Consider the following 23132-nt stretch of genomic DNA (forward strand, 5'->3'; position numbering starts at 1 on the left):
AGCCACCTGCCTGTGATCGCCTGTCCCATTGGCCGTCATCATTACATATGGAACGCAGGGCTTTTGTTTGTACCAGATGCCCTGAGAGGGGCATCCCTTAAGGCCCCTCAGAGGACTGCTATGTATGCAAAAAGCCTACTTAGTGAGGAGCTTGTTTGTGACAATAACTAGGATGCTTCTTGATGCTTATGAGAAATTTGCAAATTTCTCTTTTGGCATATTTTAAGGTAGATGATTAATATAAAACTCAAAAACAAATTTCTTTATCTTACAGTTTAAGATTAATTGAGATCAATGCACTAGCTACGATGTGCTAGTACAGTAACATAGCATGGTCTTTTAGCATCAAATCATACCTAAAGTTAATTTAAGTAAAATTTTGCATACAGATGAAACTGAAATCTGATCATGTAAAATTATAGATCCCGACAACAAAATAAGTGATTTTTCCCAAATGAGTTTTGTGTAGATTTTTGAACTTTATTTCAAATGGGTCACCAATTTTAGACTAGCATCCGTTCTAAAAAACATTGTAATCTAAGCATTGTAGTTTTTGTCTATGATGAAAATGAAACAGCTAGTTGAATAAGATTTTTGCACGACAGTAACAATATAAACATTGCTCTTAGATGTCTAAAAAAGTTTTCCATAGTTGAGATGAAGACAAAATTTTGATAATGATTCATTGGACAAACAAAATCAATGATATTTCTGCTTACTATGTAGGAAATCTTTTGGTGTAACATTAGTTCATTTGTTTTGTGTGTTGCTGTTAAAAACACAGTGATTCATGGATCAACAGCAACTTTAATGTTAAGCAATGTTTACTGCCTTGTTTATGTTTTGTCGGTACGTTATTTCGTACGTTTCGATTTGCAGGGACCGTCCCCATTTTGGACCACCTGTACCCAACTGAAGCTGTCTCAGATTTTTAGCATATCTGCTTGGAAAAAATCTGGTTGTTTGCGTGTTTGCTGTTATAATGGTGGCCAGGGGGAAGCATATCATCAAAGAGGAGTATTTGTCATGGTAACAGAAGAAGTGCAGCACATTGCTGTCTCCTCCATAGCAGTCTCTTCTGCTGTATCAGCATGTAACATAGAAAAATATTAGTTTTTTGTGCTAAATATAGTTATTTTGGGCCTTTCATCAGCTGAGGAAAAACAAGTTTTTAGCGAAATTGATGAGTTGAAACACATTATGATCTATATGTTTTTTTTGTTTTTTGTTTTTTTTATATATTACTCATACTTTTTTGTATTTTCTTTGTATTTACATTTATGGTAGATTCAATTAAGACATAGATAGAGAAGATATGGAAAAAATCTAAATCAGTCTAGAAATTGACTAAAACTTTTGCATATGAAATAATTTAATTATGACTAAAACTAATAGTATTTTCATCCATAAGACTTGGTCATAACAATGCTGGTAGTACATCTTCAAGCGTTACACTAAAAAAAAGTGATGGCATATTATAAGTTCAGTTTTTTTTATCTAAAGAGAAAGAAAAAAAACCCAACAAAAATAGGACAGAGGTTTTTTCTAATAACAACTACCAGTAACCATAACTTAAAAAAATGCAATAATCTAGCTTGTTTTTTAGGAACATACCTTTAAAGCATTCAGCTGTTGGTTGATCACATCTGTCTCAGAGCCGACCGCCTCCTGGGATGCTTCCCTGTCCACAGCTCTGAGTAGTTTATCTTCCACCTGATGCACTTTATCATACAGCTCCTCCAGCTTGTTAAGAGTACTCTGCACCTGGACCTCTCTCCCCTTGGATCGATCCATGAGTTTGTTACACTGTTTGCTCAGAGCATCCAGATCTCTCTTCAGGCCCAACAGTTCAGGGGAAGCCTCAGACTCCTTCAGCATTTTCTTACAACTTTCCCCAGCGTAGTTTGTGCTGGCCATTAGCTCCTGTAGCTTAGACATGAAACTCTGAATGCTCTGCTGCTGCCCTCTAAGGATGGCCAAGTCTAAATCCACAGGAGGCATGCTGTCAAGCTCATCATCCAGTTCTGTGAAACTGGTAAACATCTCACGAATGCTGGTTTGGAACTGTCCGATACCCTGCAGTTTACTCTCCAGCTCTTGACATGCTTCCTCCAGCTTTGTGTTTAGGTTGCTGTAGTCTTTTTCTATGTTATCCACCTGGAGAAGGAGGTCAGTCACTCCCTCAGCATCCGGGACATCTACTACAAGATCCTTTGCTAAGGTCTTCATGTGCTCCACTTGGTTCTGAACTCCCTCTAAACCTTTATGTTGGGCTTTTAAGTTTGTTAGGTACTTGTTGCTTTGTGCCTCAACCCCTTTTGATTTAAAGGAATCAACCTGCTTCTTAGCTCCCTCAAGTTGACCCTTTGCTTCCTTGTAGGCATCATTAAATTCTTTAACAGTATGGGAGATTTTTTCGAGGTGTTCCCTTTTGACCTGTAGTCCTTCTGCTAATTGGTCTAGTCTTGTACCAATGTGATCTTTCTCTTCTTTGATAGCTTCAGTGTCTGTGTTGACCACCTCCAAAAGGCTTTCGGCACTTGCGTTGAGCTGCTCCAACAGTCCTCTGTGTTTGTCTACATCCTTCTGGAGAGCTTTTACCTGAGAAATTGCGCCCTCGATAGCAACAGGATCAACGTTGACTTTGATACGGCTGTCATTGGCTTCACAATCCTGAATCCAGGAACTCAGCTTCTCTACATTCTCCTGAAACTTCTGAGATTTCTGCAGGGCAGCTTGCAGTTTGTCCACCTTCTCTGCAGAGCTCTTCTTTACTTCCTCCCAGTTGGAAGACAAAGTACTGAGCTGCCCTTGTAGTGCCAGCTTCTCTACACCATCAGTATTCTGCAGTAACATCTCTCCTTCCCCAGTGATTGTATTGTAAGCCTGTTCGTGTTCTTTGAGCGACTTCTGGTACATAACATGTTCCTCCAATGTTTGCTGCAGAATGTCCACTTTGGCAGAGATGGGCAGAGACTTTTCCTGGTCCTGGAGCTTCTCGGCCAGCCAAGATTGGAAATCTTTGGAGGTTTGATGGAATTGTTGAGAGCTTGCAAAGGTGGAGTTAAGCTGTTCAATCAGTTTAGCTGTAAAACAAAAACATAAGAATGGTAGAATGCAGTAAAGCTTATCTTTGAGAGTCCAAAATGACACGATGTTACTTTGTATCTTCTCCTTCAGTAAACTACATTCCATACAAAAATGTGTTGTTGTGGCTAGTGCTAGTTGTAATTGCTTAGGTGTGCAGTTGTTTTTTTTTATTAGAAAAAAAGAGTGTGCATTTGCCTTCTTAGGTCAACAGTCAACTGTGTGGGTGCAAATCTACAAAAGACACCCTTAGAAAAAGTTACGAACCTGCTTTGTCCTCCAGCCGTTTAAATGGCTTGCTGACACTTTCAAGCTGCTTAACCAGGTCAGCTTTAAGATAGTCCTCAGTCACCAACACTGACAGCTCTGCATTGACAGCCTCAGCTTGTTTCAGCTTCTTTCTCTCCTCTCTCAGCTGAGCAGAGATGTTTTGTACGTCTTCTAGCTGCTTCTTCACAGCGTCAGGCTGTGTGCTGCTGCTGTGATGGTTGGTGAGCTGTTCTTCTAGCTCAGTGGCAGTGCTGCTGAGACCCCTCAGCAACTCCTGAAACTCATTAGTCTTTATCATTGCTTGGTCGATGAGACAATCCCGCTGCTCCAGCTGTCCAGTGAGGCCCTGCCACTTTTGGGAGATGGCATTAAGTTTTTCCCTCACCATCTTACCACTTGAGGGCTCTGTGTCACCTGATGAGCTGAGGATGTTAGAGGCTGCTTCTTCAAGTTTTTCATAGTGAGGTTTACGGCTCTTAAACTCATTTTGCAGAATCTGGATTATATGGATTAAGAAAAAAAAAAATCTGTCAAGATGATCATCCTTACCAGATGTCTAATAGTCAAAAAAAATTTAATTTGCAAACCTGAACTTGTTGCTTCTGCATTTTGAGCATGTTGGGATCGATAGAGAGAGGTCCAAGAACACCCAACATCAGTTCCTTCTCTGAGAGCCACTGGCTGAGCTGCTGGTCTGTGGTCTGGAAGATTTCTAGATTCTTATTAGATTGTTCCAGGTTCTGCTTCCTCTCTTCCACAGAGCCGCTAATTTCCATCCATGCAGCATCTAGTAAAAAAGCCAGAACATCACCATTCAGGATTAGTCAGCACAAACACCTCTATCTAACCTCTGCCACATTGTTGTACTCTCCTGCTGCACATGTCTTAGTACTACAAATAAACAAAATCAGATAAAGCCACATTCTAACACATGCTGCAGCTTTCATACAACAAGAATTCTAATCTTTTGTCAATCTCATATCATCACATTGCATAAGGTGCAGACCTATTTCTGATAGCATCTTCTTCCATTTTGCTGCTTCGGGGGAGCTTGGATTAGCTGAGATCAAGCCCTGAAGTTTCTCTCTTAGTTTCTGGAGCTGCTCCTGTTTCCTCTTCATGTCATCTTCAAATGTCTGCACAAGTCAAAAAAATGGATCAATGCTAAATAACCCCCATCTCTCTCAAATGCAAGAAGGTGGCTGTTATTTTTATTCAATGGCTTATTTGTCCAGTTGAAACTCATCTTTACCTTTTGCTGTTCAAGCTGTATTTTTACAGAATCCTTTTCAGCAGCTGCAGCATTCCAGGATGTGGCAGTATTCTTCATGTCCTTCAGCCATGTCATCATCTCCTCTGTCTCCTTTTGGGTTTCTTTTACCTCTTGCAACACATCACTCAGCTGCTCCATGCGGTTCTTCAATGTGTCTCCAAGGTTTGTGTATCCCTCAGTGACAAACGACATGTTCTGCTGGATCCCCATCAGCTCTGAGGACATTACAATACAGTTTTTACAAACACTCCTCTGTAGTTTTCTTTTATGATGGTTTAAAATTTTCTATCCATATAGTTAGAGGCCATTATAATAGATCAGCTGTATGATTCTATAAGTATATTAAGTGCAGGTTAAATTGTACATTTACAATTTCAGTCAACTGATATCTGATCATGCAAACTGTATTGTGTCTGAATTGATCTTAAGATTTCTGTTGTAAAGAAATACAGCCAGTGCTATATTTTGCAGTAATAAAAATGGATGTGGGTTTGCTGTAGCATTTACTGCATTTAAAATAACATTTCATAGATAAGGGACAAGGAGCATGTAAAAAATGGTACAATACAAAAGGCACAGACTTAGTGGGCTTAAAAGAGAATTTCTGAAAAAAATTAATGTACCATATGAAAAAACTCACTGTCTGCGGAGTAGCAAGAAATTTATTTATCTTAAAAAAATATCTCTAGATAACTGTATCCCTGTAATTGACAGTCATAAGCTCAATATTTTGTCAGAGGACTTTATTAATGTAAAATTATTATACACAGAGCCACTGATATAGGTAGGAAAAATAATCTATTGCCCCTTAGAGTCACTTAACACCTGTTTCCCATCTGTTGCCTTGTACCGCTGGCCAGAAAACTGAAGGAAAGCAATTATATCTTTCTCTTGAGTATAGGAAAGACCAATCCTTCTAAATGGAAATATTTCTTGTCAAGAAAAAATCATGAACAGCAGTGGGAAGAAAACTAAAGTAGAGGCATTCTATGAATCCTGTTGGAAAGGTACATGCTGGTTGTTTGTTCAGCAGCCATCTGCTGCCTGACTACCTGAATAGATCACCTGAAGAGCTTGCTAGTTGCTATGTTACTCTGGGAAGAGTGAAAAAATGTGCTTTATTTGCACCATAAAGCAGATGTTTTTGGAAAGTTAATGAAGTAAAAGCTGAATAACCTGGAATAAGGGAAATGTCCTGAATATACAATTGAAAAATCTGTTTCTGCTTTTTTTTTTTTTTAACACAATTAATCATAGCATATTATACATTTATATCTGAAATGTATGTTCATGTACAATAAAACCACTACATTTTTGCAATAGGTTAGTAGGAGAGGTGTACTATGATCTAGGCCTACACCATAGCCACATCACTTTCAACTAAGAAATATCACAGCTTATCACAAACAGTGTTCTTTTCTCAGCATCCACACCCACACTTGGTTACCTTTATTGGTTAGGTAGGTATGGCCTGCTGGACCACCACCATTAGTTAGAGCTGATGCAAAGACAAAAGACAGAAGATGAAAACCAAAACCATGACAGCCAGTTTATGTCAGTAAAAGTTCTTACACAACCTCAAACAGTTAGTTTCATCAAACAACAAGGGTAAACCCAAACACCATGCCTGCTGTCCTGCATAACTCAAACACATGGGAAGGTTAGGATGTTTACCTGACTTCATAGGGGTCTTCGACTTGGCAGAAGACGTGAGAGAGATAATCAGGCTGCACAATGTTGAGCCTTTACTGTTAAGATCTTTGACTGCAGAGTCTTTAGATTTCCATTCATCCAGCAGCTCCTAATGGAATCATTAAAACATTTAAGAATCAAAAGATGGACACTAAAGATATACAAAAGGTATATAGTGTAGCACTTGCTTTAATGTTTTAGTTTTGTTTTAAATGAAGAATTCTTGGAAGTATTATGCTGAAAACAACTTAATAGTTAGATAACACTGTTTCACTCCTTGTTCTGCTCTATGTTAACACTCATGGTTCATCTGTCATTACCTGGCAGAGAAACCAAGATGGGATTAATGGGAGGCTAAGGAGGATAAGAGTAATATCTCTTGAAATTAATTTTATTGCAACATACTGTTCATAATCTTGTGTCAGAAGGGACTTTGTAACATTTGACTTCTGTTTCTGCTTTTTAGGTGGAGTTAGGTAAAAAAATATGTATGGCAGGAATATCATTACTTTTCCTATAAGCTATATATGTATTTATGTATGTATGTATTTATGTATCCCAGACTTACAGTGAGTATCTGCAGGTCTTTCTCCAGATTTTGCTCACTGCTGCTTGACTTAGCAGCAGGTACTTTTTCATTGGTCTCTTCCAGCCACTTGGTAAGCATGCAGACTGCAGAACTGAATTCTCCCAGCTGGTCCTGACAGGATGATAGCTCTTCTTCTCTGTAATACGCAAAGGAAAATTAGGTAGTATTCTTCACGGCCATTCTGGCAACACAAAATTAGCATTTATGTGCTGTAAAATGCTAAGATATTCTTTTACTTCACTTACTTTTCTTTGACTGCGTCTTTGAAGGATCGAAAAACATTTGAGACATTTTCAATCTTGCTCTGAAGTTGAGCTTTGTTTCCATCCGGGCTTATTTCACATAGTTCCCTACAGAGAGTCTGCAGCCTCTCCATATCATTGGCATGTTCAGCCATCTCTGCTTTAATGGTCTAGTGAAAAACAAACTTAAGTTTAGTCATGAAGATTAAACGCCAAAGATATTACAAAAAATGAATGTCACTCTCACCTGCATTTGCTGAGACAGTTCGCCAAACGTTTTCCCAGGTCCGTCTGTTTCATGCAGCTCTTGTGAACGCTTCATGACAAACTGCTGGATTTTGTCTTTGATTTCGTCAAACTCTTCCACCTTTTCTTTCAGCTGCTCCAGTTGGGAAACTTTCTGTTTATGTTTGTCACAGGCATCAGAGAAGCGCTTTGAGAGAGCGTCCATCTTTGACTGCAGAAGCTGCGCAGTAGAGGGATCTGCCGTTTCCACAAACTTCTCGACTTTGGCTTTGATTGCAGAGATGCTACTCTGGCGGCTCGCTATGTCCTGCTCTAAAGCCTAATACAAAATGTATTGTTTACATAAAGTGGTTACAGACAGATATATTGTAAAATAAAATGGGATGATGAAAAGAAAACTTACTGCTTCTCTACTAAGCATTTCCCCAATACAGGAAGCATCCAAGAATACTTTGTCTTTCTCCTTTACACTTGCCTCCACTCCCTCCATCCATCCTATCATCTCATCCAACCCATCCTGCACACTCATCGAACGGGTCAGAGTGATTTGTAATTTTTCATTTCGATCACTTACAGACTTGGAAAGGTTGTCATAGCGCTCCACAATATCATCTGCAAAAGAGCAATTCAAAGCAGCTTGTTTGTTGTTTTAAGAGCTGCAAACATAGCTTTAAACTGAAGACGATGCCTCTCTTTTAGTCTCTGAGTAGGAATTTTGTTAATGTCAAAATTCACTGTCGTAATCTGCAGCTGTTTAGTTGCATTATCGCTTGTTGACCTATCCTTGATAGAACTGTGTTTTGTTGTGTAATGCAGGGATGTCAAACTGGTTCCAGAAAGGGCCGTGTGGCTGCAGGTTTTCTTTCCAACCAAGCAACAGCACACCAGACTCCAGTCACCTCATCAAGTTAGTCTAGTCTTAACATGATGACTTGATGAGATGAATGGAGTCTGGTGTGCTATTGCTTGGTGTAATGCATGAAATTAACTCTAAAACACGTAAAAGTTCTCGCTCAATGCCCTTTCTGAGGCTTAAATAGAGAAAACAATAAACAATCTGCACAATATAATACTGCCACAACCATGCCCTAAAGTGGGGAAGGTGTATTCGGGGTGATGTGACATGAACTTTCCATAATTTCATTTTAAGTCTCATCTGACCAGAGCACCTGGCTTCTATCACATGTTTCTTTGATTTATCATGGCTAATGGAAAAACTACAAAAACAGCATTTGCTATGGCTTTCATCAAACATCGGAGTTCATCCAGGCACTCTTCCTTAAAGGCTGAATTTTTGGCTTAACAGCCTTTTTCCCCACTGAAAATGTCAGGTTAATGTGTGTTTTTCAAACATAGGTTCAGCCGCTAACTATTGGCATTTGGCTCCCTTCCCACTGGCAAAAAAACTTGGTCTAACCCCACCTCTTACAAACTGCATGGCCTCTGTCCCCGCAGTGCTGTGTGTCATTACACCAGAAATCAGGAAAGTAAACAATGGAGAGCAACATATAAGGAAGCCAGTGCGTAGTGTGCTTTATTTTTTCGTTCTTTTGTCCCTTCCGAATCTCTCTCACCAGTGCATCGCCATGTTTATCAAATGTAAGCAGAGTTGTTTTAGTTTGTTAAATCAGAAGTGACTGGTTGCTTGCCAAGTCGTTTGATACGGATCAACATGGGTCAGTTGCTTGACTTTTTGTATCAGATATCTGATATGTGAAGTAGGTACTAGCCAAATTATAAATAGCAAAAAGTGAATGCTACATGTTGAGTCCAAGCTGCACACAAAAATATAAAAATCTTTTCACTTTTTGAAAAGTTTCCATTTTGTTATTTTAAAACATGCCAATTTTCAACAGCTGATTTAAAACTTTGAGATTTCAGATTAGGATTTGATGTTTTATGCACACCCATCTGAATTTGCTCACCTACTGTCTCCTGTATCTCATCCTGGTTGCTAAGGAGGTTTCCTTCTGATGTCACTAATGATTCAGCTGTTTTACGTAACGTGTCAACAGCCGTCTGGTGCTCCATCATCTGACTCTGTAAAGCCTGGGGATTAGTAAAAAAGGACAAATCAGAAAAAAATGAATACACAACCTCACTTTTTTTATTATTGTAATTACATGAAAACTGCTGACTAAAAATATTTAGTTCTTTAAATCATGCTAGTCTCAAAAACATTTTCAAATAAGAAATGTAAAATTTAAAGGCTGTTTTATTAAATACATTCAAAACTAAAAGAAATGTTAAAATATCATATAAAATAATCATCTGTTTGTATTTGCCAGAGTTTTTCAACTAGAAAGAGGAACTCTGTAGCTTTAAAGATCACCTTTGTTAAGTAGTGCTCAACGAGAAATGTGTATACATACATTTGTATTTAAAAAGTTAAGATCATGTTTTAGACCCGTGTGTTTCAATGAGGAACACATTTAGTTCTGACCTCTCAAAGTCCTACACTCGCTGCTGGGCTTACAGCCTTCTCTTATCAGAGCATATCTGTTATAATTCACCTTTTCCCTACGGAGAATTCTCAGGCTAACTGAGGCCAAAAGTTTCAAGTCAGACAGCTTTGTCAGCCTGTTCTGGAGTGTCTAAGCTTCAAATAAGCATAGTTAAATCTATTTATATATGGGTCTAAAGGTGAAAACACTGAGCAAGAAATAGCTTTGACAGAGTTAAGTTGGTGAAAACACTGTATATGGTAAGACAAGGCTATTGTAGTATGATTTTACAACCCAGTTAATGCTTTCAGCTAAGCATGTATTACTTCTAAATAAGAATGTATTTAGAGTAACTTATATAAAAAAGATGGTGGGGGGATGGTGGATTTTTTTTTTTAGAAGCATACATAGCCTAATTACTATAGTCTATTAACCTAAAGCAATATTCAAGGTATGGTTGTTAAATGTCAGACACGCTGGTCGTTGACCTTGACCAAGGCATCTTACAGTAGAACTGCAGACAATCCCTGGATTGGCATGGCTATCACTGCCCCTACATAGTTAGGGACAAATACAGAGGACAAATTTCCCACTGGGATCAGCTTCCTAGTCATGGTAGGCCACTTCTTCAGTTTTATTTAGTTTGCTCAGGCTACTCGTAATCTCACAGCCCACCACATTTTGAAAAGGCAATACTATTGCCATTACTGTTAATACTGTATATAGTAGGATTTTTTTCACATTCAGTAATAAAATGTCACAGTGGAAGGTATGAGGGGGATGGTCATTTAAGAAGGGGGATGATTTTTATGATTCTTTTTTTAAGAAGGGGGATGCTATCCCCCCTCATCCCCCCTCAACTCGAGTACTGCTAGAAATGTATTTTTAACTAAAATTAAAAACAAGGTCACAGGAGGAAATAACCTTAGGTTTAACTTAAAATAAATAAATAACACTTAGAACACGTACACAGTAATTCACTAAAATAAAAGGCTAAAAGCTTAAAAAATATGTTCTATTTTTTACTTCTGAGGTAGGGTTTAACCATATTTCTTGCCTTGGTGTCTTCCAGCTGTTTCTGCAGGCTTTTTGGATCAGCTGCGATGGCTTCTGACTGCTGATTTCTGGCCTCCTCTTCAGAGACGTTCAGCCACTTAAGAAGATCTGTACCTGAATCATCATACTTTTTGTACTTGTCAACCACTTCTCTTAGGTTGTTGCCAAGCAGATTGCACTAAAAAGGTGAATACATCAAAAAAAGATAATAATCAGATTAATAATTAGATAATATGAGTAGATTCACATTAAATTATATAATCCAATGTGAATGAACGGATTACAGGGAAATGTTACCACCCACTGGCAGTTTTATGTCACTGCAACCAACAGCCATTAAAGTGAAATACCTGTGAATGCAGCGTTTTGTATTGAGTGGCTGCGGAATCCAATTTTTCCCTGACAGCAGAACAGGTCCCTGAAGTGTCCACGTGTAGTAAAGTGTTCTTAGATCCAGCATCAGCCGATTCACAGGTTTTAGCAACATCAAGCACCTTCTGTCCTGACATTGTGATGAACCGAAGGTCTCCCTTGTGGGAAATGACATCCTCTGAGAAAATCTTCTGTTTCTGAAGTTTATCACTCAGAATATTAAGGGAGCCTGCAGGAGCACCCAGCTCTTTAATCTCCACGTCAGCCTGTTTTAACCAGTCTTCAAATTCCTCACAGTCATTGAATTTCTTTAGCTCCTCCTGAACTGTCTGCACCTGCTTCATCTGTTGTTCAGCCTGAGTCAGGGAAGTTTCATAGCGCTCCTTTAGGTCTTGGATGTTCTTCTGAAGTCTGTCCTTTTCCTCAGGAGACAACATATTTGCTTGTTTTTCAAGCAAGGCCTGAGCGGACTGGGTGGCCATGACCAGATCCTGCTGCTGGGACAGGATTTTCTGATGGTGGGCCTATGAGAAAGAGAAGTAGAAAAGACTTATTCAAGCTATTATTTATGGATTCAGTCACTCTCCTGAACACTTGGGAATGCATTTTTATTCAGACACATGCATTTGCTGGTCTCTTGTTTACACAGTATGTCTACCTGTTAATTTTTTTTTTTTTTTATGGCACTAGTGGCTCGTTTTTCTGACAATAGGCTGACAAGAGACAGGGTATGAGAGAGGGAGAGAGACATGTGGCAAAGGACCACAGGCCGGATTCAAACCCGGGTCAGCCGCATCGAGGACTAAGGCCTCCGTACATGGTTCATGCGCACTAACCACTGCACCACCTGCACACCCAAGGAATTCCATTCTTACAAAATAGCTAATCTGTACCACTGTAGCTCTGGTTGTGTGTTGCAGTGGTACACTGGAGCCTTTAGCACATTTCATAGCATAGGGCCTTCACCATGCTTCACCATCTTACACGTACTGTATGTTGTAGAGATGCACGGATCCGATACCTGGATTGGGTATTGGCTCCAATATTGACAATTTTTTTCACCAATCTGATATCAGAGATCTAATTCATTGCACATAACAAATAAATGTTATTTATTTCTATTTGCTGCTTATGTATGCTTTGTTTTTTATAAATAATATAAAGTACATTTATATCTGTTAATTTGTTCCCTATTCTAATATTGTATATGTCAAGGCGAAACCCTTCACTCATAAAGCAAGATATATGGTTCATTAATGCAAAAGTTGAATCAGATCAGCATTGGATGTCAGCAGATACAATCAGCTCAGGTATCGGATCAGATCTGAAAAAATGAGATCAGTTCATCTCTAGTACATTGTTTTGCATGTAGACCAAAGACTTCAAACTTGAGAACTAAAATTTTTGGCAACATGTCTTGCCATTCTGCCAACTGATGAATGAAGGCAATCAGTTGAACTGGAGAATATTCAGGAAATATCTAGGTAAGTAGGGCTGAATATATTTTTTAACCACAGTCTTTTTTAATTTGTGAGTAAATCATTTTAGAAATCTTCACGTAAAATCCCCAATTTGCAATACAGGGCACTGTAAATCTTCTTTTGCATGAACAGTATAAAAAATGTAGTCTGAGAGTTTTATGATTCTTCACAACTATGATTTCATCTATTTCTGCAATTCATTTCTTGTTGTAAGCTGTCCATTTCATAAAAGTCACATAAACCCTGACCATATGTTTTATATTTTGTCAAAAGGGTTTTAAGTGTCTATGGGAGGTGAACTTGACTGGAAAGTGTTACAAATAGTCCCATTTTTAGAACAAATTTACCTTGACCCGGTCATACTGCCTGTCAAGGTCCAGGGATGCTGTGTTCTCCTCTTTGGTGTTACTGCCAAGATCTTTTCCAGAGGTTTGTAAAGCATTTCCATTGGCATCATCATCATCTATCAGTGTTTTGGCTGAGGCCTCCCCTGGTGGGTTTCCATTCTCTTTACTTATATGGTCCGTCTGATCCAGACTGCTCATATTTTCATTGCCGATGTTGGATATCCAGTCAAGAAGACCATCAATTTTGCTTTTACTTTCTTCCAGCTGTTCCACAGCTGCTGCCTGCATCAAAAAGACCACACATTAGCAGGGTTAATTTCCTGTCTAATATATTTAGATTTCCTTTATTACAGACAGCGGACGGGAAAGGAACATGAACCTTTTCGCTTTCCTGTTTTATGGCCGTTGTTACGACTTTCTCCAAATCCTTCCTGGACTCCTCTGCTCGCTCGTTCATGAGCTCAGCTTTGCTTTTTGCCTCCTCCAGCTTCCTCTCTATCATTGCAATCTTAGCTGGTGTCAGCTTGCTGCGATTCTCCTCCAGAAACTTCTCAGTGCTAATGATTACCTCATTTAAAGCACTGGCATTCATCAATACATCTTTCTGCAGAGCCTAGATCGAACACGGTTGATCAGTTACAGACAGATTTGTGATTTTTGGTTAATTCATTAATGATCTAAATGTGACAAGATCAAACCTGGTGCTCATGCTGGTACTGTTGGAGATGTGTGACGCTCTCAGCGGTATCAGCCTGCTGCTGGTGACCAATCAGTCGGTTTTCAGTCAAAGTGAGATTATCACACACTTCCTCTAGCTTTTCTGTGAACTCCTTGTGCTTCTCCAATAAAGACTGGCAGAAAGAAAGAAAGAAAACATTTTAAGGTACTATCTCCACTTAAAGGAATAAACAATTGAGAGGTAGAACATTTTCTTCAAAACAAACTGTATAATTTGACAAAGAGAGGAAAACCATTTGGGCACCCAGCCTTAACATGCAAAGTATAACCTAAATGCATTATGCTGTAAACATGCTGTTTCAGATGTGCCTCTTTGTCTTTTCATATGCTATTAAGTCAAAGAAGACATTTCTGTGATGTGTGTGCAGTTTTCAGTTGTTTGGTGTTTGTTAAAAAGTTTCCAATGAAGTATTTAGTCCGTTTGGAGTCTTGGGGCCTGTGGAATACAAGCAGCACAGAGGTTAGTCAGAGACAGTGGATGTGCATTAATGCATGCAATGGTTAAAGAGGAATGAAGTCGCTCCAACCCCCATAAGAAAACTGTTAAAGTAAAGCACAACACAGAAAACCCAACAAACAATGACAAAGGAAATGAAAAACAACAAATTAGAGTCGAAATTAAAGGCATATTGTACACGCTACAATCCAATTATGTTGTGGCCTTCTTTTTTAAAGGGTTAACCTTTAATTTATTTATTCAATAAGCAAATAAATCTGAATCTGAGTATGATAATAACTGTGTGTTATGCTCGGCTTAAGCTAAAAATAAATCTTTTGTGTTTAGTTTTGCAAAAAGTATAGGAAAGTTACCCTAGACCAGGGGTCTGCAACCTGCGGCTCCGGAGCCACATATGGCTCTTTGGACCCTCTCCAGCGGCTCTTAATAGTGGCAAAAATTTATATAAAGAGCTAAATAATTTACTATAATATATACCGGTATCAATAGCTTTAGCGTTTTTTATAAGATTGAAAAGAATGAGATTAAAAGAACCAGAAATATAATTTAAGAGACATTTTTCTATGAATTAGCTTAAAAAAATTATACGTTTTAACATTAAGAATATATGAATTGATTGTTTGAGATGGCAACAACTAATTTCCTATACCACATAAAAAAAAAGGTTTTCTAGAAAAATTTTGCGGCTCTAAACAACTTTTATTTGGTCGTACTCTGGGCAAAATGGCTCTTTGGATATGAAAGGTTGCAGACCCCTGCCCTAGACTAAGGGACTATTGAATGAGGTATATGCGCACATTTTATTTTGAACTAATTTAAAAGGCTGCTTTTAGCTTTTCCCTTAGGGAAAAGCTGTTTTTGATGATGTTTTTATAAAGGAACTAAGGCTTAATGATTATCTTTGTCTCTATCCTTTTCTCAACCTGTATGTCCTTTGAAATCTACATAGAGCACAAATATATTTGTTTATATCCAACTTTACTAGTAAGGGGCAGAAGCATTTACAAGTAGACTCAAACAGATGCATGCACATACTCAAAATCAAAGGATTAAAAAAACTGAATGCAGTGACTTGCCATAATGCTCTTACAACACCTTTCCATTACTGCCTGGAGAGTCTGAAGCTGCCATAAAGATAAACATGTGTATGATACTACTGAATTATAACATATATGTTAGTGTTATTAACGGCCATCCAGGATAATACTATATAAATATATTGTTTGTATTTCTGTCCATTACTTTCACTCAGTTTTTTTTTTATAGATTGTTAAATCACTAATATTAAAACTGAAATAGTCATATCTATCTCTGGCAGAATTTTCTAAATAATAAAAGTTTGTTTATTGTCAGAAAAAAAAATAATGGCAGGAGAAATCCGTTGATTCTAAGATTTGTGTTTTGTTTCAGTAAAGTATATGTATAAGTGTGTTTTTAGATGTTTCTCTGCTATAACGTATTGATTTAAATGTGATGTTTGCGACAGCTTTAAATGGTTGTAAAGCACTGCATTCAGTTTCTATTAAATATTTTACTCTTCATTTTATTCATTTTTCTAATAGCTAGTTCCTACAGCAGACCTCTTCCTGCTTCTCCTTCCCTTTAGCCTCCAGCAGGGCATCTAAGACAGTCCTCTGTGTAGCAAGCTTTTCTGTCTGCTCCCTGAATGCTCGCTGTGTGCTGGTGAGGAACTTAAGGAGGTAACTGCACTGAGCTGGGCTCAGAAACTGAGCATGCTCAGAAATGAAGCACTGGATGTCAAATGTGGCATCCTCCAAACTGAGCCTGGTTTCTTTTGACAGAAGATTCTCTGTGTCCTAAAGATGAGGAAGAAAAACAAAGTATGTTTTTTTGTTGTTTTTTTTCAGTAATGACTTAATTGAACCTTATTAGAAGATTACAAAAGGTACCGTGTTCAGCTGACTTAAATGCTTCAGTCTGTCTAAATCACATGTCGACATGTCCATATCCCAAACCTCAGAGTTGTTCTGAATGATCCCTGTTAATTTATGAAGATCACTCAAATGCTTCTGGTATCTGGATTCCAATTGTAACTGAAATATACAAAAGAGTAAGAGTTGTCAGAAGCTTGATGTTTGGGTGTTGCCTGATTTTGCTTTCTGTGTTACACAGACCTTCTCTTCTTTCATAACATCTACTATGAGGCTTCTCCTTTCTGCACACATTTGGGAGACATCTGCTAAATTTGACTCCAATAGCCGATATGTGTAGTCCAAATCTTGTTTAATTTGTATGGGAATTAGTTCATTATTAGCAGAGTTTAGAAGCCGTTCAGCTTTTTTCAAATCTGCAGTTAGGGCATCACCCAGTCTGGAAACTTCAGCCTGTAAAGACTGGAAGAAAAGACTTGAGGTCAACAAACCAATCATACAACATTAATTTATCAAATAAAGTCACCATAATAACAATACAAACTTTTGGTTATCTAAAAGTAACTATATTTATGCCTCACCTGACATTCCTCTAGTTGGATCTGCAGACCTTCTAGGTTGTTCACCATTGGTGGCTGCATCAAAAGGTCTTTTTTTACATCTTCTAAGACATCAGCATGATCCTGCAGTCTGCCAACGCACTCCAAGTAATCCTGGATGGAAAACAAGTGGGAAAAAGGTGAAAATTATGTTTTATACATACAATGAAAAAGGACAAATGATGAAAGAGAAAAAAAAAGTTCACACTTCTTTTATTTTGTCACTTAAGAAAGGACATTTTTACATTTGTTTGGACAAAACTTACAAAACTGAAGTAAGACTTTTTAACCAAGTCAAAACCGTTCAAAACTTAGCACAAAGCCTCAGTTAATATAGCTAGAAAAACCTACCAGACCCTAAATCTACAGAAAATGTAGAAATGTAGAAAATCAGACTCTAAATCAGTTTTTGTGGTGGACTCAAAAACTCTACATTTGTGAAAACATACATTGCCTATACCGGAACCTGCAGGAGCACATGAAGACAGTAAAACAGTCAGCCTTCTGTCACTTAAAGAACATCTCTAGGACTAAAAGACTAATGTATCAGCAGGACCTAGATTACTACAAAGATATGTCCATAGGCCTTCGTAGGTCCAAAATAAATTACAGAGCTTCTGTCAGTTTATCAACTACTTTGTAAACCTAAAACAAGAACCAAGCATGGGGAAGACGCATTTAGTTCTTATGCTACATTAATCTAAAATAAATCTGCAGAAAGCTTTAAAAGAGCTGTAACCCTCAGTTGCTTCAAACTGAGATTTATAAAAGTATATGTTTAGTGGCTTTTGTCTGTGCTATCTATGCATTGGTAAAGTTTCCAGTCCTTTTTCTTAACCAAAAAATGTATAAATCATTTGATATTTTCTTTATAAATTTCTCTTATTTTAATGTCTTTTTTATTCTATTTGTTTTGCCTCTATGCCCCTGCAACATATTTCTTTTTTTTTTACGTACAGCACTGTAAGTATATTGTCTTGCCATTGAAATGTGCTCTATAAATAATCTTGCCTTGCCTTATGAGGGGAAGCAAAGGGCATTTGTAGGTGTGAATATTCTAAACATATTCTAAAAGTGTGAAGGGCAACACAAGTGACCGCAACATGGTTTAGGTATGCTTTTCTTTAACAGCTACAGGGAACATCTATGTAGAGTTTATGAGAAGATTAAAAGGACATTACTGCAGACCGATAGTGGACGAACATTTTTGATCTGCTGTAAATGGTTTTAAACAGGAGCAGGATTTCATTCTGTAGCAGAGCCACAACTTTAAAGATACAACCAGAGCTGGAGGGAATTTTAGATCAAAGCATTTTAAGGATTAAATAATCCAATCAACTACAGACCATAATCTAAATGTGAATGTTTTAGACCAGTGTTTCCCAACCTTTTTTGTCTTGTGTACCCATTTTGGCATTTTATTTTACCATGAGTCCCCCTCTCAGTCAAAAGTATTGATGACTGTCCAAAAGTGTAATGTACAATGAATGATAATAAAAAAAAAAAAAAAATATTTTACTTAATCTTTTAATTTGAGCATTTAATTCTTAAGACATTTTATGCTTTCCATTTCAAATAAAAAACATTAATATGTTGCCCAGAGGTTAGTAAGGAATCCCAATAAATACAAAATAAAATCATATTATAAACCTGTAAAAAACTTGATGAATGGGGAACAAAATACAGAACCAAAATTAGTCAGAGTACTAAATTAGATTTTTTATTTAGTTCCTCTCCTTGGTTTTGATGTACCGGTATGTCAAAGCTAAAGGTGAACTCATATAATAATCTTACTTTTTGGTTGATAAAAGCTTGTTTAATTTTTGGATTGGGTCCTCACAAAGCAAAACAGATCCCAGCCCTATTTTATTTTAGTACCTAAGAAATTAAATATTTTCATGTACCCCTTGCAATGCACTTGAGGACCACTAGGCGTACAAGTACCCCTGATTGGGAATCACTGAAGACTTACAAAGAGAAGAATCTTCTTAAGAATCACTAGAAGACTTAAGAATGTGTTCAGTGCAGATTATATCGGGTTTTTATTTCTTGCATATAATCACAAAGCAATACCTGAAAATTTTCAAAATGTAGCTTAATAAAGAAAAAGTACCTGAGTTTTGACTTCTTCAGCTTTATACATAGCTTTTTCCAAGTTGCTGGACCTCAGAGTGGCCGGGTGGGGAAGGTCTTCAGCAGGATCACAGATATCAGAATCTTCTTCTCCTTCTGAGCTCTCCTCTTTGATGCTCTCCAGTTGACGTAGTCGATCTTCCTGACTGTCACCCCCCAGAGCGCTACTCAGACTTTCCACCATTTCTTGGAGGACTGAAAAGTTCTGGCTCAAAGAGACAGTCTCAAAAAGCTGCAGGAGCTGCTGCTGAATATTGGAAGGATCTTCTTGTTCTTTGATTGTACAGGCCTCATCTTCCGTACATGTCAGCTCAGAGTTCCTGGTGGGGCTGTTGTCTGATGTTGTAGTGTTTTGAATTATCCCATCCATGTTCCCTTTGAGTCCCTGAAAGCTGTCTTTTTCTGAGAATTGTAGATTATCATCAATTTGCTTCTCCTCATCTATGAAAACCTTTACAGCCTTATAAAATATAGACTGATCTGGATGGCAGGAAGAGGGAGTTGTGTTGCTATTAGAAAGATCAGCAGCTTGCTCTGATTTGGTATCAGATCCCAATTCTTCGATTTCAGGAAGTCCAAGGTGAATGTTTGATTTCTCACTTGGTTGATTTAAACACGATAAATCCACACCATTATCAATCATTTCTAGCTTTGATATAGAAATCTCTGCATCCTTGTTGGCGACCACCAGTATGTCCTTATGCTGGCTCTCTGGGAAAGGCCTAACATTCACTTCATTTTGACCACTACTGTTTGACTCCAACACATCTTTATGTGTCATCACTGGATCTTCCACATCAAAGTCATGACTGGGAGCGTTTCTTGTATTCCGTTCACCGACCGAAACGGCTAATTGAGGGAAAGAGCCTGTTGGTTGTGCAGGTCTGTCATAAGAAAAGTCACTATCTTCCTGAGACCTTTGACTGCAAAGAGGTTGAGATTCAGTGCTAAAATCACATTTTGAATGAGGCTCAGCTAGGTGAGGTGATGCATTCGAGCTCTCATCATCTGAATGTTCTAGGTCACTGTTAGCGCCACCATCTGAAGGTAAAATTGACTCACTTTTAATTGAATTCCAAGATACTAAATGCTGTAGAGGCTGAGATGGCTCACTGTTTAAACCTGAGCAAACATTGTTCATGTCTTTCTCTGTTTCTGAAGGGAAATCAGAGTGAAGTGATACAGATGTCCCTAAATCCCTCTCACTAACAGCATGAGTTCCCTTTAGGGAATCGCATCCGGCAATGAGAAGATCATCTATTGGCTGACTGTTAGATTTATGAGAGGAAAATGGAGAAGATACATGCTGAGAACTGCTTTCTGAGTCAGCACTGATGTCACTTAGACTAATCAAACCCAACGCGTTTATAGGAGCAGTGTTCTCTTTAACAATACTGCAGACATCTGTTCCATCTGTCATAGGCCCGTTGAATGAAACCTGTGAATCATGGTCTTCAGCCATCAAAGGCAGTTTTTCTGAATGAAAAACAGAGTCTGCAGAAACATTCATTAAAAATGAGGGTGAAATAATCTTGGCCTCATGAACACCGTGATTACTCATTGCTGGGGCAGTTCCTTCTTTATCTACATCCTCTGCACCTTTATTGTCCTTCTCTTTTGGTGAATCAAGGACCACGTCAGCCTCTTCTCTCTTCAACGGCAGCTGAATGTTTTCAGCTGTGTAAATGGGAATAGAACTCACATTATGCCCGTCCAAGTTTTCGAAAGTTATGTTTTCTTGAGATGAGCAGGTTGTGAGCTTTAAAGCACCTGATTGAGTCTCAGTTAATCCAGATTCCAGTGTCTTATTCAAACTAACAGCACAATCAGACTTAAAAGAGTCCTTCTGTACTGTTTGATACATTTCTGTGTGTTTTAGATCTGAAAATGTGTCTTCATCTGGTCCAAATGCACTGATATTCTCTTGTGTGCTACGTAGCTCTGGTACTGTCTCTATAGCTAATAGATTATTTTGAGACCTTATGGGGACACAAGCATTACTCTCTTCCCCCATTTGGTCTTTATGAACCGTATTATTCTCACCTTTAATTGTATCAGAGGAACATAATAAGTAAGAGCGGCTGATATCAGTTCCAGATGGTTCTCTGGACAGTGACTCAGAATTGCAGTTATGCAGCATCTCATGATTATATTTTATTGAAGACTCATAATCAAATGGTGAGTCAGCATTACTACTCTTTGCAGAGCCTAAAGGGGAAAGCACTGGTGTGTCTTGAACCACTGGGTCATCTAGTCTCCTACTCTCGCCCTCTCTGGGTTTACACTGTGAACCTTTTGTTTCATCACTTTCAACCAGTTTGACATTAGCAAACGTTTCTTCCTTTATATCAGACTCAGTGCCATTAACCTTTAAGAGTTCTAACATAAAATCCAGTTTAAGAGTCGTGATAGAGGTTTTTTCAGAACTTACTGCTGTATTGTCCAGATGGGCTACATTACTCATCTCGTGCTCAGCTGTAGAATTTTCATCAAAGGTAATAGCGCCACTGATTTCGGAGATAAAATCACAGGGATCAAAAACCTGCTGTATGTCCTCCATTATCTCCTCTGTTTCATCATTTAAGCACAAATTTTGTACATCTGCGTGTTTTGTGTCATAAATAGAGTTAAAGAGAGAAAACTTTTGAACAAAGATTTGAGACTCACTGTCAAGAATCAAAACCCTCTGAGCTGATCTTGGATCAACGTAACTGTTTATCATCAAGTAAGAGATGAATAACTGCTTTGCCTCTGATGGAAAGGGAAGGATCAGGTCAGAAACAGCTGCCGAATGATGAGACCCATCCACCGATAGTTTTCTATACATGAGCCATGATGAAAACATTTCGGGTAGTGAATCAGGAATTTCAACAGATCTCACAATGTCTGCTGTGCAGCTGTCAATTAGACCATTTTGGACAGCGCAGTTAATGTCTACAACCTCTGAGCTCTCTGGAATGTAAAAAGCCACTATTTTTCCTCGATTATTGAAGAGTTTGGTGGTGAACTCATTGTTGCTGATGTGATTGCTGCCCTGGAATGACTTTGACATAGTTTCCTCAGAAAGAGGCAGCGTGAGTCCCATAAGCTGCTGCTGATGTCCTAACACAATAAGTGTGCTGCTAGAGCTCATCAAATCACACTGAATTGCTTCATCCACACTCAGCTCATCCTTGTTGTGGAGATTCCCAGAACATTCATCAACCCCTATTGTGGTTCCCTGATCACCAAAACCTTCCCTTCCAGACATCAGAAGGTTAATTTCTCTCATTGAAGTAAAGGATTCATTTTTATTGAGGTATCTTGAAATGAGGCCATCGACCTCACCAAGTCTACACGCCTCTTCAGGCTCACATAGAGACAAACCATCAGCAGCTTTGGTAACATTCTGCCTTTTCAGAATCTCAACGTAAATTGAAGCAGGAATTAACCCACACTGAAACGCTCTCTCTACAGTCAAAGTGTCTCCGGTGTAGGACATATTCAGTCCCTCACTGCTCTGGTTTATCTGTATGATCTTCATCACTAGATCATGACCAGTACAAGCCTCTCTAACTGCTGCAATGTCAGACAGGGACACAGAGGAGATGTGTGTACTGTGTATGTACTTGGACGAGTCATATTGGGGGAAATGGTTCAGTGCTGATGTGTGGATGTGATTTTTTTGGAGGGTGTCTTGGAGGTCGGCACAAGACTCTTGATACAACCCTTCTGCCATGGTTTCCCTCCAAGTCCCATTGGAGGCCTTTAATTCCTGCAAAAAAAAATTTACAAATTACAAATTACACAATTAACTTTGACTTCTTAATAATGTGTCTTGGAAAAGTATTCCTACTCCTTTAAATTCCTCATATTTTGCCTCAATGCAACCAGAAACGTCATTACTGGTTGGGGGATATTTTATGTGATAAAGCAATAAAACTATGACGTATATCTGCAAGCTGGCTGTGGATACTGTTTTAATCGGAATGAGTTGTAGACTTTTACTGGGTAATCTATCCTATTAATATACTTTTATCATAATTATTATTCTCCTTATTAACTCTGATTTAGAATTCCCTAAAGAAGAAAAGCATCCCCACAACATGATACTGCCACAAATCCATGGGTACGAAGGGCGATGATCAGCAATATTTTCGCTCCACATGCAAGTATTTGCATGTATTATATAAAAAATTTAAATTCTTCCAATTTCACAGTCTTACATAACTGTC

The 23132-nt window shown here is 38.3% G+C and overlaps 1 protein-coding gene across 2 annotated transcripts in view; it reads right to left on the minus strand.

Annotated features, from left to right (window-relative positions):
- Nucleotides 1-23132, minus strand: part of dst (dystonin) — a 130676-nt gene that overhangs the window by 35172 nt on the left and 72372 nt on the right. The window contains exons 40-61 of one of the 2 annotated variants that reach the window (XM_038296257.1): nt 18899-22672; nt 16768-16914; nt 16430-16648; nt 16205-16348; nt 15875-16111; nt 13798-13950; nt 13479-13712; nt 13100-13381; nt 11250-11795; nt 10901-11077; nt 9325-9448; nt 7803-8011; nt 7401-7718; nt 7157-7323; nt 6891-7047; nt 6305-6431; nt 6078-6128; nt 4610-4845; nt 4364-4493; nt 3945-4144; nt 3355-3853; nt 1615-3086 (exon numbers count right to left, since the gene is read on the minus strand). In XM_038296257.1, the coding sequence (XP_038152185.1) occupies nt 1615-3086; nt 3355-3853; nt 3945-4144; nt 4364-4493; nt 4610-4845; nt 6078-6128; nt 6305-6431; nt 6891-7047; nt 7157-7323; nt 7401-7718; nt 7803-8011; nt 9325-9448; nt 10901-11077; nt 11250-11795; nt 13100-13381; nt 13479-13712; nt 13798-13950; nt 15875-16111; nt 16205-16348; nt 16430-16648; nt 16768-16914; nt 18899-22672 (9603 nt within the window). The remainder of the gene's footprint in view (nt 1-1614; nt 3087-3354; nt 3854-3944; nt 4145-4363; nt 4494-4609; nt 4846-6077; nt 6129-6304; nt 6432-6890; nt 7048-7156; nt 7324-7400; nt 7719-7802; nt 8012-9324; nt 9449-10900; nt 11078-11249; nt 11796-13099; nt 13382-13478; nt 13713-13797; nt 13951-15874; nt 16112-16204; nt 16349-16429; nt 16649-16767; nt 16915-18898; nt 22673-23132) is intronic. The other variant, XM_038296256.1, reaches the window with a different exon arrangement.

This window comes from Cyprinodon tularosa, unplaced genomic scaffold (genome assembly GCF_016077235.1).
Source record: "Cyprinodon tularosa strain WSP-4 unplaced genomic scaffold, ASM1607723v1 ctg37, whole genome shotgun sequence".
In the NCBI taxonomy this organism is placed as follows: Eukaryota; Metazoa; Chordata; class Actinopteri; order Cyprinodontiformes; family Cyprinodontidae; genus Cyprinodon; species Cyprinodon tularosa.